Genomic DNA, 21,459 nt, shown 5'->3' with positions numbered 1-21,459 from the left:
CGGCCCTGCAAAATGTCACCACATGTCACCATGTCACATGGTACAAAAACCTCGCGAGAGCAAGATGACTTAAGACAGATTGTGCAGCCAGCACGCAAAGGGTACTGACAGTGCTGCACGATCTGTCTTAAGTCATTCTGTTCCAAGAATGCGTACCCATGCGCACTCGGAAAGATGACATGTTGCTGCTTGATAGGTCTCATGTCGTGAAGGACTGTCGTACAAGACTTCATGGCACAGTCGGATCTGCGTTTTCTGTTACAGCGAATTACTGCATTCAAAGCCAGCGAGAAAGTCAATGTTTATTCACCCCCCCCCCCCCCCCCCCCAAAAGTAGAAAAAGCTGAAAAATTCCTCCAAAGTTGAATTATGATTTACGTGTGTATGTATGTATGTAGGGGCGGCATGGTGGTGCAGTGGTTAGCACTGTTGCCTCACACCTCTGGGACCGGGGTTCGAGTCTCCACCTGGGTCGCGTGTGTGTGGAGTTTGCATGTTCCCCCCATGTCGCCGTGGGGTTTCCTCCGGATACTCCGGTTTCCCCCCACAGTCCAAAGACATGCTGAGGCTGATTGGAGTTGCTAAATTGCCCGTGTGAGTGAATGGTGTGTGAGTGTGCCACGAAGGGCTGGCCCCCCATCCTGGGATGTTCCCTGCCTCATGCCCATTGCTTCTGGGATAGGCTCCAGACTCCCCGTGACCCAGAAGGATAAGCGGTGCACTGGAGCATTCATCCTCATGTCCAGAGGCTGGAATGGAATGGTTGGATGGATGGATGGAACCATCATCGATTGTGCACAGCAGGAAAACAGTCAACACGTCATTTATGGATGCAAAATTAACACGAAGGAAGTGAAGACCTTCTCCAGGTTTGTTTAAGGAGGAACTATTTTAATCTTATGTGCTGGTCTTAAAAATCAACATAGCTGACAAGTAACTAACAGTCGTCATTTATACTTTACATGTGAAGTTATAGGATACTAAATGGGTGTACACCGCTTTACTTCTGTAATAGACTGAATCCTTTATCAGTTCAATATGTACTGCTTATTAGCAATGAAGAGATGCACAGGACATATTATGAGGAGTCCGGAGTCTAATTTGCCGGTATAGAAACAACTAAAAACAAAGTGCGTAAAAATACAACTCACCATCCCGCAGAATTAGTGGCAGCCCTGAGCTTGTTTCTCTCTTACGAGCCGGGTTGGGGGAGGGAGCGGAGATGTGTAACAAAGATACTGTAATGAGGTGCGTAATATTTAACTACACTAAAATCCCATTATAACGAACTTCAAGGGACCTGGCACAAGAGTCTGTTATATCCAAAGTCCGTTATATCCAGAGCTGCTGTATGCCCAGAACACAACTACAGGACACCATTTACTCATGCCACACCCCAGCAGACACACTTGTGGTATAGATTAGGCCTATTACGTGTACTAATCCAACTTTACCTGACCAGATGCCTGACTATTAATAATAGTTGCTTTAATTATGTAAAGTTGACTTTAAGTATTAGCAATAAGGTTGTGCCATGTCAATCGTCCACCATAACACTAGTATACATTGTTTTGTGGTTAGGTTAAGGGTTAGGGTTAGGCCCCCTGGTGGACATGAACTATAATTACAAAATACTAACTTACTACGAGATATCTAACAATATACATTGTAACATTTAACATGGGGTAGCAAAATCATATGTGGCAGAGCAGAGTATGATGTGGAGCAGTGGTTAGAATACAAAGAATGCAGCAGCAATATTAAAAAACGTGCAACTCAATCACTGTGGAGGCAGCGACTGTACCTCATTTCATGTCACAACATCATACAAAACAAGTGAGACCGGAAATGAAATAGCCAATTTGCCGATTTTCTGGCATTGCCCCTGGTGGATAGACGTAATCTACGCGTGCAAGTAAAGTCAGTACATTGCTCGCGTTGCGTGTGAGTCCTGTTGCTTGTGAGTCGTGTTGTGAATACGTCGCCTTGCATGAAGTATATCGCGGCCCTAACAGTGCAGCAGTGAGGAGGGGCTTAGGGTACCGGAGAAGGTCCCTACTGGCACTTCCTCCTCAGTCTGAACCATGCTGGCGGCCACCTGGCTCTGCTATCTGCTGCGTTTAACTCCAGTGTTCTTGTGTTGACCTGACATCACACCGGGCTCTCATTCCTCACATGGGCTCTGTGAAGGCCAAGTGAGTCAGAATGTAGCAACTGAAGTGAGTGAAGGAGAGATGGCGACCATTCACTGATCCTACCAAGACTCCACTGTCACTAAGATGCATTGGTACAGACAGAAGCCCAACAGAAGTCCAAAGAAAACTTTTGGACAGCCAGTGTTAGAGGAATAGTGGAGTGCAGATCTGAATAGGAACTTGAAGTCTCGGGTTTTGAACATCTCCAACACAGAAATAGGACACTGAAATAATTATTACTGTGCCTTGGAGACACAGTGGGCCAGTTGCAGGAGAAAGGATAATTCTGAAGACTCATCCTGCATCTTTTCTGAGAACAAGACCACCTCACTACTTCTGACTGAAATCAGTACGACAATTCAGATGCTATTTAGGTTACTTTAATCTTGCTTTCATGCTACATTTCCATAACAATCCACCAGTTAATCAAATGTAGCCACCTTCACCCAATGAACGGGACTTTTATTCAAGGAAGGGCAGGAATTTATTTTGCAATTTACTTGGAAACAACAAATGGTATTTTCTGATTGTCTGGTAAGTGGCTTTTAGCTCTGTAAATTGAATTCGGCAGAAACTCCACTCTGCATGCCTGCGCATCATCCAGTTATTCTATATAATGGGACACCTTGGTGAGCGAGCAAGCAGGAAGCGGGGAATCACGAGTCGGGCAGCCTTTGATTCAAAAGACGGGGCTTTAATGGGGAAAGCATGAACTACAAGGACCACAAGGTACAAACATCAATGACAGACCTGGGGAAACAGACCTGAAGACACAAGACAAGCCGAAATAACAGGAAACAGGTGATCACAATCGGGGCAGCACACACGGTTAATGAGGGGGCGTGGCACACACAAGCATTGGAAGAGCTTGGCGTGACAGAACCCCCCCCCCCCCCCCCCCCCCAAAGGCGCGCACTCCAGGCATGCATCAGGGGAGGCGATAGACGAGACGAGACTGGGGACACAGGACCATCAACCCGCAGGCGCCCCTCCCACCCCCCCCCCCCTCCGAGCCCCAGCCCAGGCAAGAGAGGGCGAACCAAGGGGAAGGGTGGGTGGGACACTGGCCCTGTGCCCTCTCCCCTTTTGGGACACTGAAAGGTGGGATTCACAGTTGATGTTAGCCACAGCTAGATCCTGCTCTTTCCCATCATTCCAGGAATATTTAGATCCTAGAAAAGCAGAACAGAGAAAATGTTGCAAAAAGCCTGCGTGAGAAGCACTGTCTTTTTACTTTTGCTCCAGGTTGTCACGGTCCATTTTTGTGGGGCTGCCCTTGAGCAGCACTAAATCCTCCCCTTACATGATGGAGGCCGTCAACTTCAAGCCCAAAGCCTCTGTCACCAGCTTCTCATCAAAGGTGGAGAGCTCGCCAAGGCCCAGGTTCTTCTCAATTCCATGTCTCCTAAGGAGGAGAGGGGTAGAGAAGTATTTTCACTTTCCTCAGACCTCAGAAACACACACTCCACACCCCCTCTTTGTCATTCATAGCATCCAGAAGAGAGAATGTGAATCCTGCATATGCCATCCAGAGTTTACAGGGTTGGTTCAGGGCACTTGCTGACACAGGCGTCAGCCAGGGTGGCCATGATGGTGGTGTTGGTGTTAAAGAGATCATCGTGAGTCATTCTGGGCTTTCTGTGCATTCCAGCAGGAATTAGCACAACTTCACACCCCTTCAGAGCAGCATCGAGTTGATCTGGGCCGATGTAGCCAGTGACTTGGGACCTGGTCTCAATGTGGCTAAGGTCAGCAGCAACACTGGGAGTGTAGATAATATCATAGAGGGAGAACTGGCTCACCAGGGGTCCTGGCCGATGCACCCAACATTGCCACCTTGGCATTGTTCTGGATGGAGGTGGACAAGTTCCAAATGATGATTTGTGCTGATCTTGCAAGGCGGGAAAACATTCTGAGTACTGATTTGCTAAGTTTAAAACAAAACGTAAATTATACAGATTCATAGATAATCCTTGCTGTGGAAAATGTCACTCTGAGATGAACATCTGACAACATTATGATTTAAATTCCGAATGTAGCTTACGTAACTGTTCCAGCATCTCCTTTGAAACAGACCGGAACTAAATGGAAGAATGTCATTTTCTGGACAAAATGCATTTCATGAATGAAAGAAAGTAATTTTGTGGGTGAAATCGATTCTGTGTAATTATGCAATGCCTTTGGAACAACTAAATGCATTTCTTCATTTGCCAAGTCACGAAAGGCACACAGTAGGCATTTCCTGTGGGGAGAGTAGTACCTTTCAATGACCAGAAGGTGGAGCGGCGGCTTTAATTTTGCAGACTCTTGTAATTACATTTCACTTTCATTTTCAATGTAATAAAAATGTAATTAAAATTTAAAAAATAATAATAAATATTTCCTGGGCTCATACTTTCACTGTTATATTACTCATTAGTATCACTGTTTTTATTACATTTTAAATATTTTTCAGCCAAGCCAATGAAAAATCTTGGCGCAGATTCCCTCCTGTTGTAACGAATCCTACTCTGTCACTTTTTCTAGAATAACAATTACACAAGGGTGTCCAATCTTATCCGCAAAGGGCCGGTGTGTATGCAGGTTTTTGTGGTAATCTGTAGGTCACACCCAGGGGTGAGGACTCTTCAGCCAATCAGTAATCTAAATAGGGAGTTGCAGCGAAGACCCGCATCCACACCTTTGTCTTTATTAACAGTCATTTAACTCCTTTTATTGTTGTTGTTAATATTAATAGTTGCATTTCCCTATTGTTTGCCCATGTCATGTGTATACCCGGTTTGATCCTCACGTGTTTTTAGCGTGTGTAAATCATCCACTGCATGTGCATCTTGCAGTGCAGCATCTGTGAATTTGGGTTCGGTGCTTGTTGGTTGCCTGTTCTGATCTTTCTGTTTACAATTGAAAGCGGGGCATGCTGGTACATGCGCTCTGCCGGTGCTACACTAGCATGAAAAAGGAATCTGGTCCAGGAATCTATTCGTCAAGCGAATTTTGTGCGCGAATCAATGCATAATTTTCCACAACATTTTTTGTCGCAAACCAAAAGACCGCAGCATTCATGAACCGCAGGTACGACTGTATGTATATCCATCCATCCATTTTCCAAACCACTGGAATCCTACTGGGTCGCGGGGGGTTTGGAGCCTATCCCAGAAACAATGGGCACGAGGCAGGGAACACCCCAGGATTTGGGGCCAGCCCATCGCAGGGCACACTCACACACCATTCACTCACACATGCACACCTACGGGCAATTTAGCAACTCCAATTAGCCTCTGCATGTTTTTGGACTGTGCGGGAGAAACCGGAGTACCCGGAGGAAACCCCACGATGACATGGGGAGAACATGCAAACTCCACACACACGTGATCCAGTCGGAGACTCGAACCCGGGTCCCAGAGGTGTGAGGCAACAGTGCTAACCACTGCACCACCATGCCGCCCCCTGTATGCTATTTCATTGTATAAAAAGAAACTTACTGTACTGTACAATAAAGTATTTCACCACTGCTTCTTCCTCAGCTCCCACTGTTTGCTAGCACATGCATCTTTTGATTTCTTAGTGCAATCTGTGCTTTATTTATTTTTTGTGAAATGTAAGTGCAGTATCTGTTTATTAAGTGCTGTGGTTTAATATGTACATTATTATTTCAGTGCTGTGTATACTGTCCTTAATGTCTTGCCTCTCTCGTATAACATGAGATACGCCCAAATTGACTTGCAACAAGTGGTCCTGGTTCCAAATCCGGACGTCGATGGATACCTGTATTTTATATGCTGTAGTGTGCTGGGTGTCAGACATTGCAATGCACCTTGCTTTGATTTTTACCCGTTAGATCAGAGGGAGGTAATCTTATCCAGAAAGGGCCGCTGTGTATGATGGTTTTCACTGCAACTCTCTGAACAGCGGTTATCCCAATACCTTGATCTTGCTAGCATATCTAAATGTGTACCTATTCAGGAATAGAGTGGTGAAGGCATTCAGAGGAGGACTGATGATTATCAGAGGGAACAAAGGGGCTGGGTACTTGTCAGTATCCAGTAGAACCACCAGACTCCTACACTGAATGGTTCTGGATGTGGCACAGACGTTAATCCCTCTGTATTAGGGGATCTGTCTCCAGTTTGTACTCTTCCAGTTAATAGATAGATTATCAGACAGATTTTCGCCCTAGTCCAATACTCATTGACAGCCTAATACACCATGTTTCAGTTTCTCTTGATAGTCAATACATGTCACAGGATGTACATTACTCTGATGGGCAGGCCCTCTTACATATGATGGAAACACTACAACAACTTAAGAATAAGGGTCAGAAGAGTGAAATACATATAATGAGTGTGTAGCTCAGCAGACTAAGACTCTGTGGCTGTGATCAGAAGGTCGACGGTTCGTGCTCGGAATTGGCAGAATAGCCACATGTCCACAGGCTTTTGAACAAGACCTGAAAACCCTGGGGGCCTCAAGGTAGCAGTCTCTTCACTGTGACCCCCAAGCTCGTTCTTGCCTTTATGGAGAGCAAGATGGGGCAAATTATTAATACCATGGGGCCTTAGCAGAATTACAAACCAGTACAAGGAAAATAGTTGTTAATTTTACATACTACCTTCTGCTGGCCTTATGAGAATATTCAGATTATCATTTTCCCCCATAATTGCAATTTTGACATTAAATTGATGATTTTCCCACGGTCCTGTGGCCGCTTTATATGGTAATTATTGATGAAAACTTTTTTGGAAAGTGAAACAATATTAAAATTGCTTTATTGCGTAAAAAAACTGTTTTTGTTTAGTAAAATAATGTTTTTTCGCTCTTTATAGCGCCGTCTTGTGGCAAAATTTGAATACTGCAGTTTAAAAACAATTAAATGATTTCTTCCCGAAATTGCAGTACCTACTTTAGGCCACGAGATGGCAGCAAGAAAATTTAAAAATTATTTTCCCAGTCTACTAGCAGGTTGTGGTTTTTTTTGCCCATTTTTGGTGTTAAGTCTTCATTAAAATAGTTTGACTTGGTCCAATGTATTTTTAATATAAACAATTGCCACACAAAGCTGCTAGTACACTGTGGGAAAATAATTTTTGTATTTCGGGAAGAAATCATTTAATTGTTTACAAACTGCAGTATTCACATTTTGCCACAAGACGGCAGTATAAAGAGTAAAAAAAAAAACGAAATTGCAGTACCTACTTTTGGCCACGAGATGGCAGCAAGAAATAAGAAAAAAATAATTAACCATCTGTGCAAGCAGGTAAACATTTACCATCTATATAAGTATTGCACATTGCACATTGCATAGAGAGTGTCCAATCTATGTTAAAGGTGATTCGAAAGAAGTCAGACTTCAGTAAAGACTGTACATTGGCAGCCATAACATAAGCCGTAAATAATTACCAAATGAGTCATCCCCTTTCAGAAACATTTATTGATATTCCTTCATAACACACAGACATAAGATTTTTTTCCAACTGTCAGCATCTGATCCAAATGGGATTCCCATTTCCTTTCTGTGGGATCCAACAGAACACACCATCAGTCAACATGCCTTCAACCATGCAGGACAGGACCCAGTCCAGGCCAAACCTCACGGTGCTGGTGTTGATAAAAAAATGTAAGGAACATGCAGCTGCAGCTCACCCACAAACACAGTCCACAGCATCCTGAAATACTTTATTGTACAGTACAGTAAGTTTCTTTTTATACAATGAAATAGCAGGGGGTGGCATGGTGGTGCAGTGGATAGCACTGTTGCCTCACACCTCTGGGACCCGGGTTCGAGTCTCCGCCTGGGTCACATGGGCGTGGAGTTTGCATGTTCTCCCCATGTCGTTGTGGGGTTTCCTCCGGTTTCCCCCCATAGTCCAAAAACATGCTGAGGCTAATTGGAGTTGCTAAATTGCCCGGAGCGATATTTATTACTATTGTTTAGATTAAGTATATAACTGTTCAATGATTGAATATAACTTGATATTGTTGTTTGTGTTGTTTAGTTTGAGGTTCTAGTTTCTGTCTTTATCCGCTTTCGTTTCAGTAGGCAGCTGGTTCATCCCAGGCTCAGGGTCTCTCTGCTCTTCATCAAACCCACACCCCCAGTTTGGGAGCACCCTCTCCCTCTCCTCCCCCCACAGCTGTGACCGTTACTCCTCCTTGAGGAGTAACCGCTCCGCACCCTATCCCAGCCCCTATACCCACAGGAGTGCATCACCCAGTGAGCAGCCGCCCTGCCTATCCCCTCACACAAGCGCACACTGAAATCATGGTCCTAAGCTTTCTCTGTGGGTCACCACGATAGTACAGCACACCGACGATTACCCTCTGACTGAATCAGAATCAGCTTTATTTGGCCAAGTATGTCCACACATACTGGGAATAGTCAGACATTTAATCAAAATAATTAAGACAAGACATACACATACAGTTCTGTTGATATGCGACGTATATAACCTCTGCATTCGCAGCCCTGCTTCAGTTATCGATTGAAGAGCAAATTTCCAAAACTCACTCAGTCCGATAACCTAAAGTAATAAGTCATAATCCTCTTCATACGTTGCAGTAATGGCAATGAAATCTCACTCAGTGTTTATGTAATCGAGCGATGGAATTTCGTGAAATTTCCAAAAGTCCACAGAAATCTTCTGAAAAACATTCCTGCGGACTGAGTTTTTGATATTTGCTTTTCAATTAACACAATTTTCTTCAGTCTGAGGTTTAACAGAATTCAGCCATATGCTGTTCAAAAGAAACTCAGCAGAACAAAAACAGAAAGGACTTTACATCTGTCTGAAAGGAAAGTTGACACAGGCTACAGCAGTGAACAAATCAATCAATGTATTAAAGTTAGGCATTAAGTAACTGGAGGTAGTATATACATAACATGATGACATGCCTTTTCTGTACTGACCATATTAAGGACACTGCCCACCACATACCTGCTTCATTTATTGTTTTATACTTGCAGCTGCTTATTCAGACACCTCGTCTACCTGTCTGTCCATGTTGCCGTCCCATGACAACTGGTCCAGCCTACAGGTGCCGTCCCATTCCGGCATGTTACCCATGAGTCATAGCGGCACCTCCGGGAGCAGCTCCAGGTGAGCCCGTGCCTCCCCTCCCCCACCTGCCCCCATGCTGAGTCTCGGGCCCCCGTCTTCCCTCTTGTTCTCGCCTATACCCACATCCCGGCCTGTGTCTGCATCGTCTCACCTCGTTAACAGGTCTTTCACCTTCTTCTGTCCTGATCCATTCAGGCCCATCACTGCATTCTGGGACATGCTTTGATTTATTTCAGCATAGTTACTCTTTGTTTTCCTTTGTACTTTGCACTCTACAAGTAAAATGAATAAAAAATAGGCATTATTTTGATATTGTTTTAGTACAGTGACACTATTTGTTGTTTTTTCCAGGCAACACTGCATGCTGATTTAACGTCTTTCCTTAATCTCCACCCCATTGCTCACACACAGCCAGTATCCCGGTTTGTGGTCAATGAGCTCCTCCTCGCTCACTCCAGTTTCCCAGTCCAGTGGAATGTACAACAGCTTGGGCTCTCAGTTCCTGCGCAGCTCTACCACTCATTACCCAGGGCTCTCGCACGCGGCCACAGTGCCCCTCTAAGGCTCCCCCCTGTATGACAGCACTGCCCCATCGGAAGTTCATAAAGCCTCACAGTACGACGCCTCTCCCCACGCACGCTTAGCCACCACCTGGACTCCCATCACTCCTCCTTCCCTGTAGGGCGGCGCACTTCCATTATTATTGCAGTTTCTATCATCGCTCTGTTGCTTTTCTTGGTGCTGGACTTTTGACAGATAAATACAACATTATTTGTTGCATTCAGGGACAAAAGTAAGATTGGTCTGTTTAACACCCTCAGTCTCCACCCTATGAGCCCCTTGTTGGCGGCAGAATCAGGAAGATGTCGGAGAAAGCAGAGGTAAAGTGAATAGTCACCTCGACAATAATGTGGAAACCGCTTATGGTGATCATGCCTGTGTGGGTGAAATGGATCACTACAGTATAAGCGGATGATGATTATAGGCAGTTTTTCCCTTTTTTTCCCCAATTTTTCTTTTTATGCACTTTGAGATGTGTCTAGGTCAGATACGACCAAAATATTTTTCTTATTGCAGAAGTGGAAAAAAAATATTGCTCTCAGATTCTGTTCAGTTGTATCTTTTTAAAATAATGTACCTTGATTTGTGTTTGTTTAAAATGCCATTACCTGCTGCTTACTGGGCCGCTGAAAATGTCTGGCCCAGCTAAATTTCTTGGTTTGAAAATCTGGCCCAACTGCTTTCCAGACCCGGACTAGCCCTACTGAATCAAACGCTAATGTTATTCTGTTGTGTGGGCTGTTGTGATAGGGAGATTTACGGGTGGTGTCCCTGCTGCAGAATGCCCTGTCTGAACCAGCACCAAGAGACAGTGAGGGTTGTTGTTATCGCCTTAATATTGTATATACGTAATCTGTTATTTCTTAACTAATTTAATTGTGATGTATTCTTCTGATATGATGTGCACAGCTAACAAAAAAGAGAAAAATGCAAAACCAAAGGAAGGCTTTCTTTTCTCTTAAAAGTCTTTTTTCTAAACCAACTGAGAGTCAGTTAGAGGGGTGTTCATTATCACTATTGTTGCTGGCATTTCTGAAAACGTGCCAGTTTTAGTCAAGTGGCTACTTTTCAAATGCAGTCCCTGGCCAAGATGAAGAAAGCCATTAAGTCGGGTTAAAACAAAGTTCATGAAGACTACATGATAATATTAAGCACTGACATAACATACAACATTTTTATATGCAAAATATACAGGAAATATACACTGCAACAGGCTAGGATAGACAAATAACCAAATACACTTGCAAGCCTGACCACTTTAGACCCCAGATTAGAAACTGCTGGTGAATGAGCATATATTTTTTCCAAGTTTTGTTTACTTTGCTGAAAGCAATTTAATGGCTGTCAAGTTCTCACAAATAATAAAAAAACAAAGATTTTCCCACTATAGCCAGATCCAGTTTCTGTGGGGGGGGGGTGACAATTTGTAGTAATAACTATTTCCTGCTGAAAAACACTGGTAAACTATCCACATGTCTCTGAATATCTGTGAGTCCCGAGACCTCCATGACACATAGATATAAGCTGCCAGTGTTGATCGGCAGGAAATCTTCTCCAAAGCCCCACCACCACCTCACACCAATCCACCCAGGGCTGTAGATGAACAAACTTCAAATGAATTTGCTGTTAATACAAACCGGATCAACTTGTGGTTTGTGTCCACGTTGTACCAGAGACAAGGGCCCTGGTACAGAGTACATTCTGCGTACAACACAGCCAAGACTTGACAACCTTGATATGATGCCCATGGAATCAACCCTATGCATGGAGGCTGCAACTCTTCTCCACCGAACCCTGTAGCCCATTGACTGCAGCCTCCCTCTGACCATCTTGTAGCCTGCATTTGGTAGATCATTCTTGACAGAAGAAACCAAATTGTCAAGTTCCTCACCACGGATGGAATTATATGTGTCCCTAACACAGAGCTCATACTCTTTCATTCCTCTTAAGATTGTTCTTCTTGAAACACCCATCAGTGTGGCTATGCAAGGCACAGCAAGTTGTGTATGGAGCATTTCTTTCAAACGTTGTTCTTCAATCAAAATCTTGGGTCGTCCTTTGGTGGCAGTGACTTCTTGTGTGACACATGGGGCTGGACGTTCCAGATGTGCCCTCACAAGGTCAAAGAGCTCTTGCAAAGCCAGGGTGATAGCAGGAGGTACTTCAATGTGATTAGACAGGGCCTGCAGAAGATACAGCTCCTGATGACAAAGGAACTCCAGGTAATCCAAATTTAGTGGAGTCGCGCTGAATCCCATTTCTATTTTATGCAGAAGACTTTCGAGAAGGTGGTATCTGAGCTGTTCACAGAACAAATTATAGTTAATGAGGTGTCAAGATCTTGTCTCTGATCAACACACTAGGCCTACCATTGAAAAGTTTTAATTATGAAAATGAAATGTTTTTGTTTTGTGAGGTGCTTGTTCATGTATGATGATACATTTTATATAAAGTTAAATAAAATCCACCAAAAACACTCAGTGGAGATTCCAATGTAGCAGGCAGACAACTTTATGGCTTTAAGGCCACTTAAAAAAAAAAATTGGTTCTCGTCCCCGCCCGACCCACTGAAATGCCTCCGACCCGAATTAATTCTTTTTTTCTTCGTAAAAATCACATGGAAAATGCCCCAGAATGACGAAATTTGAATTTCCCGCGCATTCCACATCAACGATTGATCCACATTGTGTAATCCTAGTCTTGGAATGGTTTAATGAACCTAAATTTGACTCTACCTGAGATGGGCTGGTGCAAAGATTTAAATCTGGGGAAGTTATGTGGTACATGTTCTTAAGTACTTGTTTGTAGAGTTGCATTTCCTTGTTCAACCATTCAGGTTCCTGTATTTTGTAAATTCCTCGTGTTTTAAGATGTTTTAATACACTTTCTAGATATATATTTTAAAATCTTGGTTGTTCATTTAGAATGGGAATGACAAACAGAATATTGGTTTCAAATAGTATCATTTTTATATTCACATGAAACATCAGCATAAAGTATCCAAATCCATAGTTGGGAAGGCATTTATGAGATACATTTACATTCTTGTGTTTTCTTACATTTAATATATTTGAAACGCAACAAACTGGAAGAACTGAGGAGGCGTACTAAGTAGGTCTGCTCTCTTCTGTATGTATTTTCAAATATGTATTTTCTTACATATTTGAAAGTTCAAACAATTAAAATTTGTAAAAATAAATAAATAAATAAATAATCCCTCCCGCCCGACCCACCCTCTCCAAAAAAAAGGACGAGAACCAATTTTTTTAAGTGGCCTAATAATGAGTGTATTTAGCAGCTACAAGGACAAAAGATATTAAAAACCTCTCCATTCTAATGCTAATTTAATAAACATTAACAGATAGCACTTAAGGTGGTTTCGCCTATAGTCTGTTAACACTAACCCGAGAACTAATATCTGAGGAGCGCTCTTCCCAGGATTTAAATTTATTAAATTGGCTTTGTGATGTTGTATTAAGAAATGTTATTCACAATGCAATTTACCGTACATTGGCCTATTCTTTTATATACGGTAAGACGAAGCGGGAAATTCCCAAATTATGATAGCAGACTGTGAATAAATAATATTGCACGAGATACCAGCTATACCGCATTGAATTTCAAGCTCTGCTTTAATTAAGACACACGCGATTCCAATCCTTAACGTGGAATATGAAAACAGAATCTCTAAAACATGTGAACATGTGAAGTGTAAGACTTACTTGCTCCGACATCATGACAGTGTGAATCCCACATCCATTGGTCAATTATCTTTATCTTCTACCAAAGCAAATAGCAAATAGTAGTCAATATTTAAAAAAAAAAACAATCAAATAAGCGGAGCCATTAGCCACTGTTCCCGCCTCCAAAGTGTCAAAATTCTTCCTGTCTAGCGAGCGAGCGCTGAGCAGACACGAGCGCGTAGATAGGGTCCAGCGAACGCGCGCGTAGAGGGGATGAGTTTTCAGCACGCGAGCGCACACACGCGCGTGGTTCGACTTTTGGCACTAATTTAACGCCGAGCGAGCGAGCGAGCGAGTGCTGTGCAATCGCGAGCGCGTAGAGAGCATGGATTTTCTGCTCGCGAGCGCATGCGCGGCTGGTTTTTATGCGCACGACTTTTGGCACTAATTTGACGCCATACTTAGTATAATCAAAATACAGTACTTTGTCTTGTAAGAGCATGGATATTTTTACAGTGTAAATATCATAAATATGATAACAAAACATCTTAATATGTTAATAAAATTGACATAATTTATTATTTTATACATAATATTTGAAAAACAGAACGCTATTCTAAATTGGAGCCAGCTTATTTAACACCTCATCATAAAAAATCATAATGTGAATAAATATGTTATTGACACAAAAATGGACGGTAGGCTCCTTATTTATGTACAGAGTTGTTGTAAAACGGGAAAACTTAGTTCATGGACCTTTACCGGTTGCCTTATGATATGCAACCATAGGCCTGAGCGTAACTGGGCCAATGGTAGCATAAATGAATCGTTCCTCTTACTTTTTGCCAACACCCTGATTGCCGTGCATAAGCCGCACTTGGCACAACTCCTGTAAGCCACTGCAAACTAAGCCGACACTGCAGCACATCAGCTGAGCCTAACCTGAGTCTTCCAGCTACACTCTATGGACAAAAGTACTGGGACATCTGGCCACAATACCTACAGGAAATTCTATGAAATCCTTAGGCATCAATGTGGAGTTGGTCCCCCCTTGCAGCTATAACAGCTGCCAATGTTCCTGAAAGGCTGACCACAAGATTTTGGAGGGTGTCTGTGGGATTTTTTTCCCATTCATCCAGAAGAGCATTTGTGAGGTCAGGCATTAATGTTGGACATGGCCTGGCTCCTGTGTCCCAAAGCATTTATCCATATAGTGTATCTGGGTATAAGCATGTAATACCTACGAAAACCACAGTTCATAGACGTTTGTACATGAAGACTAACTTTTAGTTCTAGCAGCAGATAATTTCCTAACTACGCGTAACACTTACTTGTGGTATAATTTAATCTGGTGGATTGGGTCATATATAACCAAAAGATTTTGGTTAACCATTGACAAAAACCATGAATTTATTGTAAATTTTATTTCTCTAATGCTATTTTACTCAACATTAGCTCTTACTCTGCATCTTGGGTCTGTTCCCTTCTCCTCCCTTTGCATATATCAATACACATTAAGGATATGATGGCTCATCTATTATGTAAGTTAAGAAAATAAGAGTAATTAAACATTCTAAGCACTATACACTAACAACATGCCCTTTAATCCAGGTAAGCCTGAAATATAATAATAACACTTTATTGATCCCTGTGGGGAAATTCTCATGACGATCAGGCATTTTGATCTTCCTTTGATGCAACACTTTCTCTGCGTGGCTTTGAGCTGCATGGCTCTTTCTGGAGGTTAAGGTGTTGGAGTACACTGCTGTTTCTGCTTAGCCCCAGTGAATGATTTCAGCAGCTACCACATCAGGGCTGTACAGCAGACATAACACACAGTAACTCTGAAAATGGTGGCTCCATACACACAGATAAATCCAATATAGAAGTTGGTTCTAATTGATCTGCTGAAGATAATATTAATGGAAGTAGTTACTTAAAACCTCAAGATTAGGGGCTTCCATTACTCCATTTTAGATGTAAATAACAATATTTCAATCTGCATTCAAAAGGAAGAGGTTATTTTTCTTTTCCCAATATAGTATTTGTAATTAAAAAAGGACAAGTGTGTCAGACATATGCGTTTATTATTCAGTGCCATTTCGTGCTGCTTGATAATGTGTGGGGGACCCCAGGATCTCAAGGATTCCTCTTCCTGATCTCCTGCTGACTGGGGCCCATCTTCAGGGCGGCCCACCACCTGAAGAGCCTCAACAGTGTGCCTCAACATCCCTTCGGAGAAGCTCAGATCAAGAGCTTATGAGACCAACCCGGTGTCTCTGCTGGGGGGGGGGGGGCACTGACTAGGGGTTAGCTGGCTTGTATTCCTCTGTCTAATGTTGACCAGGAAACATTCAAGCTGCATTTAAGCTGTAATAGGCAATTATCTTAGCTGCAGGGTTAAAGTTATGAGTCTGCTCTTCCTCATGCTGAAAGTACTTATACTCACTGAACAGTGTGAGGAAAGCAGCCTAAGGGAGGGCATGTAAGCTACCTGGGGCTAGTTAGCCAGGTAACATTCCCTTGTTCACCGACAAGGGCGGATCTAGAGAAATTTTCTTAGGGTGGCATGAGGGTGGCATGGAAATCAGTTGGGGTGGCAAAATCAAAGCCGTTTCTTTATACATTTGCAGGTGTTACATTCTCTAATACTGCATGTACCATATATGGTTAAAATACATCAAATCCAAGGAACTCACAGTCTCTCCTCCCAAGCACCTCAGCTTTGGAGTGTATGTCTATTCATACTTCCTCTGCTGCTTACCTGTTTCACCTTCTTGCCCTGGCTCAGCTTGATCTTCTTCTTCTTGCTCCTTCTCCTCTTTCGCCATCCGCAACTACGTCTGCTTTTCCTCCCTGATCCCTCCTCTTTGTGTGTAAGAAACTAGTGATGTCATCCTTTCTCTTCATACCTCTCAGTAGTTTCTGAAATCATGCAAATGCAGATTTAACATTCCTGTTAATACTTACGATTACCGCATTTTGTTTTTGATGATAATCACAGGTTTCAGCCTATACTATAGCACAAAACAACACTAAATCATACACATTGACTGATAATCTCCCTGCCCTTCATGTAGAAAATGTTAAACCTCGTTTTCATGATTTATTGGGCTAATAACACTTATCTTGATGCTATTGCCAGAGTGTAACAATCAAACCGTCTGTGCTGAAATCTGAAATGCCCCCGGTGTTGATTCCAAATGTTCTCTGTCACCAATCTTAGGTGTGGTCATAGGTTGCTATTGGCAACAAGAAAAAAATAGGGTGCGTTCAACTTCATGCAGCCACTTACAGCCCTGTCTTAAAGCAATGCATTCTGGTCCTGATGCAATGCATCATGGTTAGATTTTTTTGTCTAGCACTGCAAAATGTCACCACATGTCACCATGTCACATGGTACAAAAACCTCGCGAGAGCAAGATGACTTAAGACAGATTGTGCAGCCAGCACGCAAAGGGTACTGACAGTGCTGCACGATCTGTCTTAAGTCATTCTGTTCCAAGAATGCGTACCCATGCGCACTCGGAAAGACGACATGTTGCTGCTTGATAGGTCTCATGTCGTGAAGGACTGTCGTAGAAGACTTTATGGTACAGTCGGATCTGCGTTTTCTGTTACAGTGAATTACTGCGTTCAAAGCCAGCGAAACCTGGGACATATGTGAGCTAACTGGAGTTGCTAAATTGCCCGTAGGAGTGCATGTGTGAGTGAATGGTGTGTGAGTGTGCCCTGCGACGGGCTGTAATGAGGTGCGCAATATTTAACTACACTAAAATCCCATTATAACGAACTTCAAGGGACCTGGCACAAGAGTCTGTTATATCCAAAGTCCGTTATATCCAGAGCTGCTGTATGCCCAGAACACAACTACAGGACACCATTTACTCGTGCCACACCCCAGCAGACACATTTGTGGCATAGATTATTATATTGTACATGTACTAAGTATGGGGCGGCACTGTTGCCTCACACCACCTCTCGGACCCAGGTTTGAGTCTCCGCCTGGGACACATGTGCATGGAGTTTGCATGTTCTCCCCATGTCGTCGTGGGGTTTCCTCCAGGTACTCTGGTTTTCCCCCACAGTCCAAAGACATGCTGGGGCTAATTGGACTTGCTAAATTGCCCGTAGGAATGCATGTGTGTATGAATGGTGTGTGAGTGTACCCTGTGATGAGCTGGCCCCCCGTCCTGGGTTGTTCCATGTCTCGTGCCCATTGCTTCCGGGATAGGCTCCGGACCCCCCGCGACCCAGTAGGATAAGCGGTTTGGAAGATGGATGGATGGACTTTAAGTATTAGCAATAAGGTTGTGCCATATCAATCGTCCACGATAACACTAGCATACATTTGTTTTGTGATAGAAAGTGTCATATCGCTATTTCAATGATATAGCGATGCGATTAGGGCAGCCACTTACAACAATATTTTTCTGTAGGTTAATTTATCAACTATTTTACTGATGGTTTGATTAATCTATGTGATTATTTGTTCTCCAGAAAATCATACTGACCGTCTCATTTAAGTTAAGTTTATTATGACAGCAACATACTGTATGTTATTGTAGGGCATACGTCATGGATGCCGGAGTTTCACCACTATGTGGACATTTATTTACGCCCACAATTGTATGAGCCAGAATTGTGACGGCCAGAAGTTAGTAATCTGCATGAATTCGTCATATCCTTATGTTTATTAAATTCAGTTTTATAGAAGCGATAAGCATGGAAGTCATAAGCTTTGATGAGGCTATATTTGTCATTGAGAGAAAATGACTTTCTTCTTCCCATCATATTTTCCTTGCATGCCACATTGGCCTCAGGTAGCTAGCCAGAAGTAGGTAGGTCACTGCAAGACAAAATAGGGTGATCAAGGTACTGTGACGACTGTGAGCAGTAGGGAACGGGGAATCAGGAGCAAGCAGACGGGAATCCAGGAAACGAGGTTTATTTAAACAAAGCGACAAGGCAAGGCACACACGGTAGGCAACGCCAATGACCGGGCTGGGGAAACAGACTTGAACGCAGACTAAATACACAGGACTATTCAAACTGACAGAAAACAGCTGGTTACAATCGGGGTAGAACACATGGTTAATAAGGGGGCGTGGCACACACAAGGATAATACGAGCAGGTTATGACAGGTACAGTAAAAAATTAAATATTACAGTTTTAATTTTTTCCATATGTTCTCATGTATAAGAAGACCCAAAATGAATGCTGTAAGTGGACTACTTGATTACTATAAGCAGATTATTTAAACATTATTTGTACTGGAATGATTCTGTCCCATAATAAATCACCCATATATTTATGAAAAATAAACAAACATCTGTCTTTCCAAAAAACTTGGCACAATAATCCATATGATTGTTTGTCACAGCAGAGCTGAACGGCAGGGGCTACTCTATCACAAAACCCAGTATGATCCCGATTTCTCTTGCAAATAAAAAACTGACATTTTTAATGTAGTATGAGTCGATATATATACCAAACATTTATCATGAGAAAAAGTGGAGTGACATGATTTTGACCTAATTAAGTGCAGAAGCAGAGATAAGCCTGCTTTGTAACCTCCAGATTGTGCTGCTTCTCAGCTAGGTTGAGGTTATGTATAATTTCCAGCAAAATTACCAAATCTAAAACTAGTCAGATGTGTGTGAGTGAATGATGTGTGAGTGTACCCTGTGATGAGCTGGCCCCCCGTCCTGGGTTGTTCCCTGCCTCATGCAAATAGCTTCCAGGATAGGCTCCGGACCCCGTGCGACCCAGAAGGATAAGCGGTTTGCAAAATGGATGGATGGATAATCATTGTGAGTGCACTCATCACCGAGGATGCTGATCACTAGTTAATTCATGAACCTGGACATGTTTATTTTAGTAGTAATTAGGGATGTCCAGATCCGATCACGTGATCGGAAATCGGGCCCGATCACGTGGTTTCAGACTCGATCGGAATCGGACGTTAGCTCCCGATCAGGATTCGGATATATATGTATATATATTCTCATTATTTTTTAACACATCTATAGTTATGCGGTGGCCCAGAGTTAGACCTCTTGACTCCACACAGAAACAGCAACGCGTGCGGCATGACATCACTTTGTTGCAGAGACGCTATTGGTTAAATGCCGGCAAAGTAGAACACAGAAGCAGCTTGAAGCGGAAAGCGCGAGTATGTCTGCGGTCTGGAGGTATTATATTAGTTGATGACAACAACATTGCCATAGCAAACTGTGAGATATGTAAACTTGGGATTGCAAGTGGTGGAAAGGAAAAGGCTACATTTAACACAACAAACCTAATACAGCACCTCAAAAACAAACACCCGACACAATACAGCGAGTTTACCCAGGCAACCCAGCCGAAGACGAGTCAGCTCACACTGCAGGAGAGTTTGAAGAGGAGAGAAAAAATGCCCCGTGACAGCGCGAAGGCACAGGACATCACAGCCAAGATAGCACAAATGATCGCAATGAGTGACCTGCCATTCGCCTTTGTAGAGAACCCTGGATTTCTTATGCTTATGGAGCACGTAGAACCTCGATTTGAAATGCCGTCTCGCCACTATTTCACCGAGAAAGCTCTGCCAGCCCTTTATAAGAAGATTTCTGACAAACTACTTGTCCTGTTATCAGATGTACCCTATGTTTTGTTCACCACAGACATCTGGAGTTCGTCCGTAGCTCCCATGTCTCTACTAAGCCTTACCGCACAGTGGATTGGCTCAAGTTTTGTTTTACGCCGTGCGATCCTACATGTCCAGGAATTTCGCGGATCGCACACCGCAGAGCGCATCCAGCAATCGGTGGAAAAGATGATAAACAACTGGGGAATTGACAAGCAACGGGTCCACGTAATTTTGCGTGACAACGCGGCAAATATGAAGAAAGCTATGAGGGATATGGGAGTGCCGAGTGTGGGCTGTGTCGCCCATTCCTGTCAACTCTGTGTGCATGAGGGCCTGCTGTCTCAGCGCAGCGTGACGGAGACCCTGGCCAATGCAAGGAAGATTGTAGGCCATTTTAAACACTCCCCGTTGGCCTACTCTCGACTAGAAGACATACAGATGGACCTAAATATGGATATCAAGCGCCTACAGCAAGATGTACAGGTGAGATTCCTCTCGTAACTTTCTTTAATGTATTTCTATTTTATTATTGTTTCCCATACACTTGATTTAGTAAGCCACTAATACATTATGTGCTCTGCACCTAATTTGCACAAAAATAAAGTGAATCATGTTCTCTTATGTGCAGACGATGGAACAGCAGCCCCTACATGCTGCAGAGCCTACTGCAACAAAAACGTGCTCTTAGTGTCTTTGCAGCTGAGTGCACTCTACCAGCAACACTGACAGTTCACCAGTGGGAGCTGATGAATAAGACTGCTGATCTGCTATCCCCCTTTGAAGAGCTGATCAGAGTGTGAGCAGGGAGACTGCAACTGCAGCTGATGTGATCCCTGCCATAACAGGTAGTTTGTATTTTTATTTATTACTTTATACTGTAACATTTATTGATGTTATTTAAAACAAACTATAATCCCATGCATTCATTAAGTCATTCATTTACTCATTAGTCCTCAGACGTGTTCTGTCTCGGGAGGATGATGATGACCAGGGAATAAAAACAATGAAGAGGACTCTGCTGGAGGCAGTGCTTCAGCGCTTGTGAGTACCACATCAGCAGAAACTCAAGTGCAGATCTACCTCTCAGAAAAAAACACCCCTAAGAAAAGCGACCCACTTCAGTACTGGAAAGAACATGCTAATCAGTTTCCCTCTATGGCTGCTGTTGCAACCCAGTATCTCAGTGCCCCCTGCAGCTCTGTGGACAGTGAGAGACTTTTTAGTGCCGTTGCAAATGTCCTTGATGAGAACAGAAACAGGCTCAAACCTGACAAGGTAGAGATGTTAGTTTTCATTAAGAAAAACATACATTTCCTTCTGTGAAACTTACTAC

The 21,459-nt window shown here is 43.1% G+C and overlaps 2 protein-coding genes across 2 annotated transcripts; both read left to right on the top strand.

Annotated features, from left to right (window-relative positions):
- Positions 1 to 5,580: 5,580 nt before the first annotated feature.
- On the top strand, positions 5,581 to 9,733 carry LOC125721073 (T-box transcription factor T-like). The gene is made up of 4 exons (XM_048997013.1): positions 5,581 to 7,809; positions 8,230 to 8,406; positions 9,157 to 9,289; positions 9,602 to 9,733. Exons 1-4 carry the CDS (start codon positions 7,686 to 7,688, stop codon positions 9,621 to 9,623), a joined length of 456 nt encoding a protein of 151 aa, XP_048852970.1. The 5' UTR covers positions 5,581 to 7,685; the 3' UTR covers positions 9,624 to 9,733.
- A 10,305-nt stretch (positions 9,734 to 20,038) lies between these two features.
- Positions 20,039 to 20,897, top strand: LOC125721048 (zinc finger BED domain-containing protein 6-like). The gene is made up of 2 exons (XM_048996987.1): positions 20,039 to 20,609; positions 20,826 to 20,897. The coding sequence occupies exons 1-2, from the start codon at positions 20,049 to 20,051 to the stop codon at positions 20,850 to 20,852; spliced, it is 588 nt and encodes a 195-aa protein (XP_048852944.1). The 5' UTR covers positions 20,039 to 20,048; the 3' UTR covers positions 20,853 to 20,897.
- The last annotated feature ends 562 nt before the right edge of the window (positions 20,898 to 21,459 follow it).

Source organism: Brienomyrus brachyistius, unplaced genomic scaffold, assembly GCF_023856365.1.
Source record: "Brienomyrus brachyistius isolate T26 unplaced genomic scaffold, BBRACH_0.4 scaffold27, whole genome shotgun sequence".
NCBI classification, from domain to species: Eukaryota; Metazoa; Chordata; class Actinopteri; order Osteoglossiformes; family Mormyridae; genus Brienomyrus; species Brienomyrus brachyistius.
The sequence above is the reverse complement of the archived record's forward strand: the minus strand, read 5'-3'. Positions and strand labels throughout refer to the sequence as shown.

Bases quoted from the DNA above. Each gene is read 5' to 3' on its own strand.
- LOC125721073 (XM_048997013.1), top strand. From the start codon at position 7,686: ATGGGATTCCCATTTCCTTTCTGTGGGATCCAACAGAACACACCATCA. The intron at 7,810-8,229 runs GTAAGGAACATG...CTTTCGTTTCAG, and splicing joins GCTGGTGTTGATAAAAAAAT to TAGGCAGCTGGTTCATCCCA. The intron at 9,290-9,601 runs GTGAGCCCGTGC...TGTTTTTTCCAG, and splicing joins ACCTCCGGGAGCAGCTCCAG to GCAACACTGCATGCTGATTT.
- LOC125721048 (XM_048996987.1), top strand. From the start codon at position 20,049: ATGCCGTCTCGCCACTATTTCACCGAGAAAGCTCTGCCAGCCCTTTAT. The intron at 20,610-20,825 runs GTGAGATTCCTC...GTGTCTTTGCAG, and splicing joins GCCTACAGCAAGATGTACAG to CTGAGTGCACTCTACCAGCA.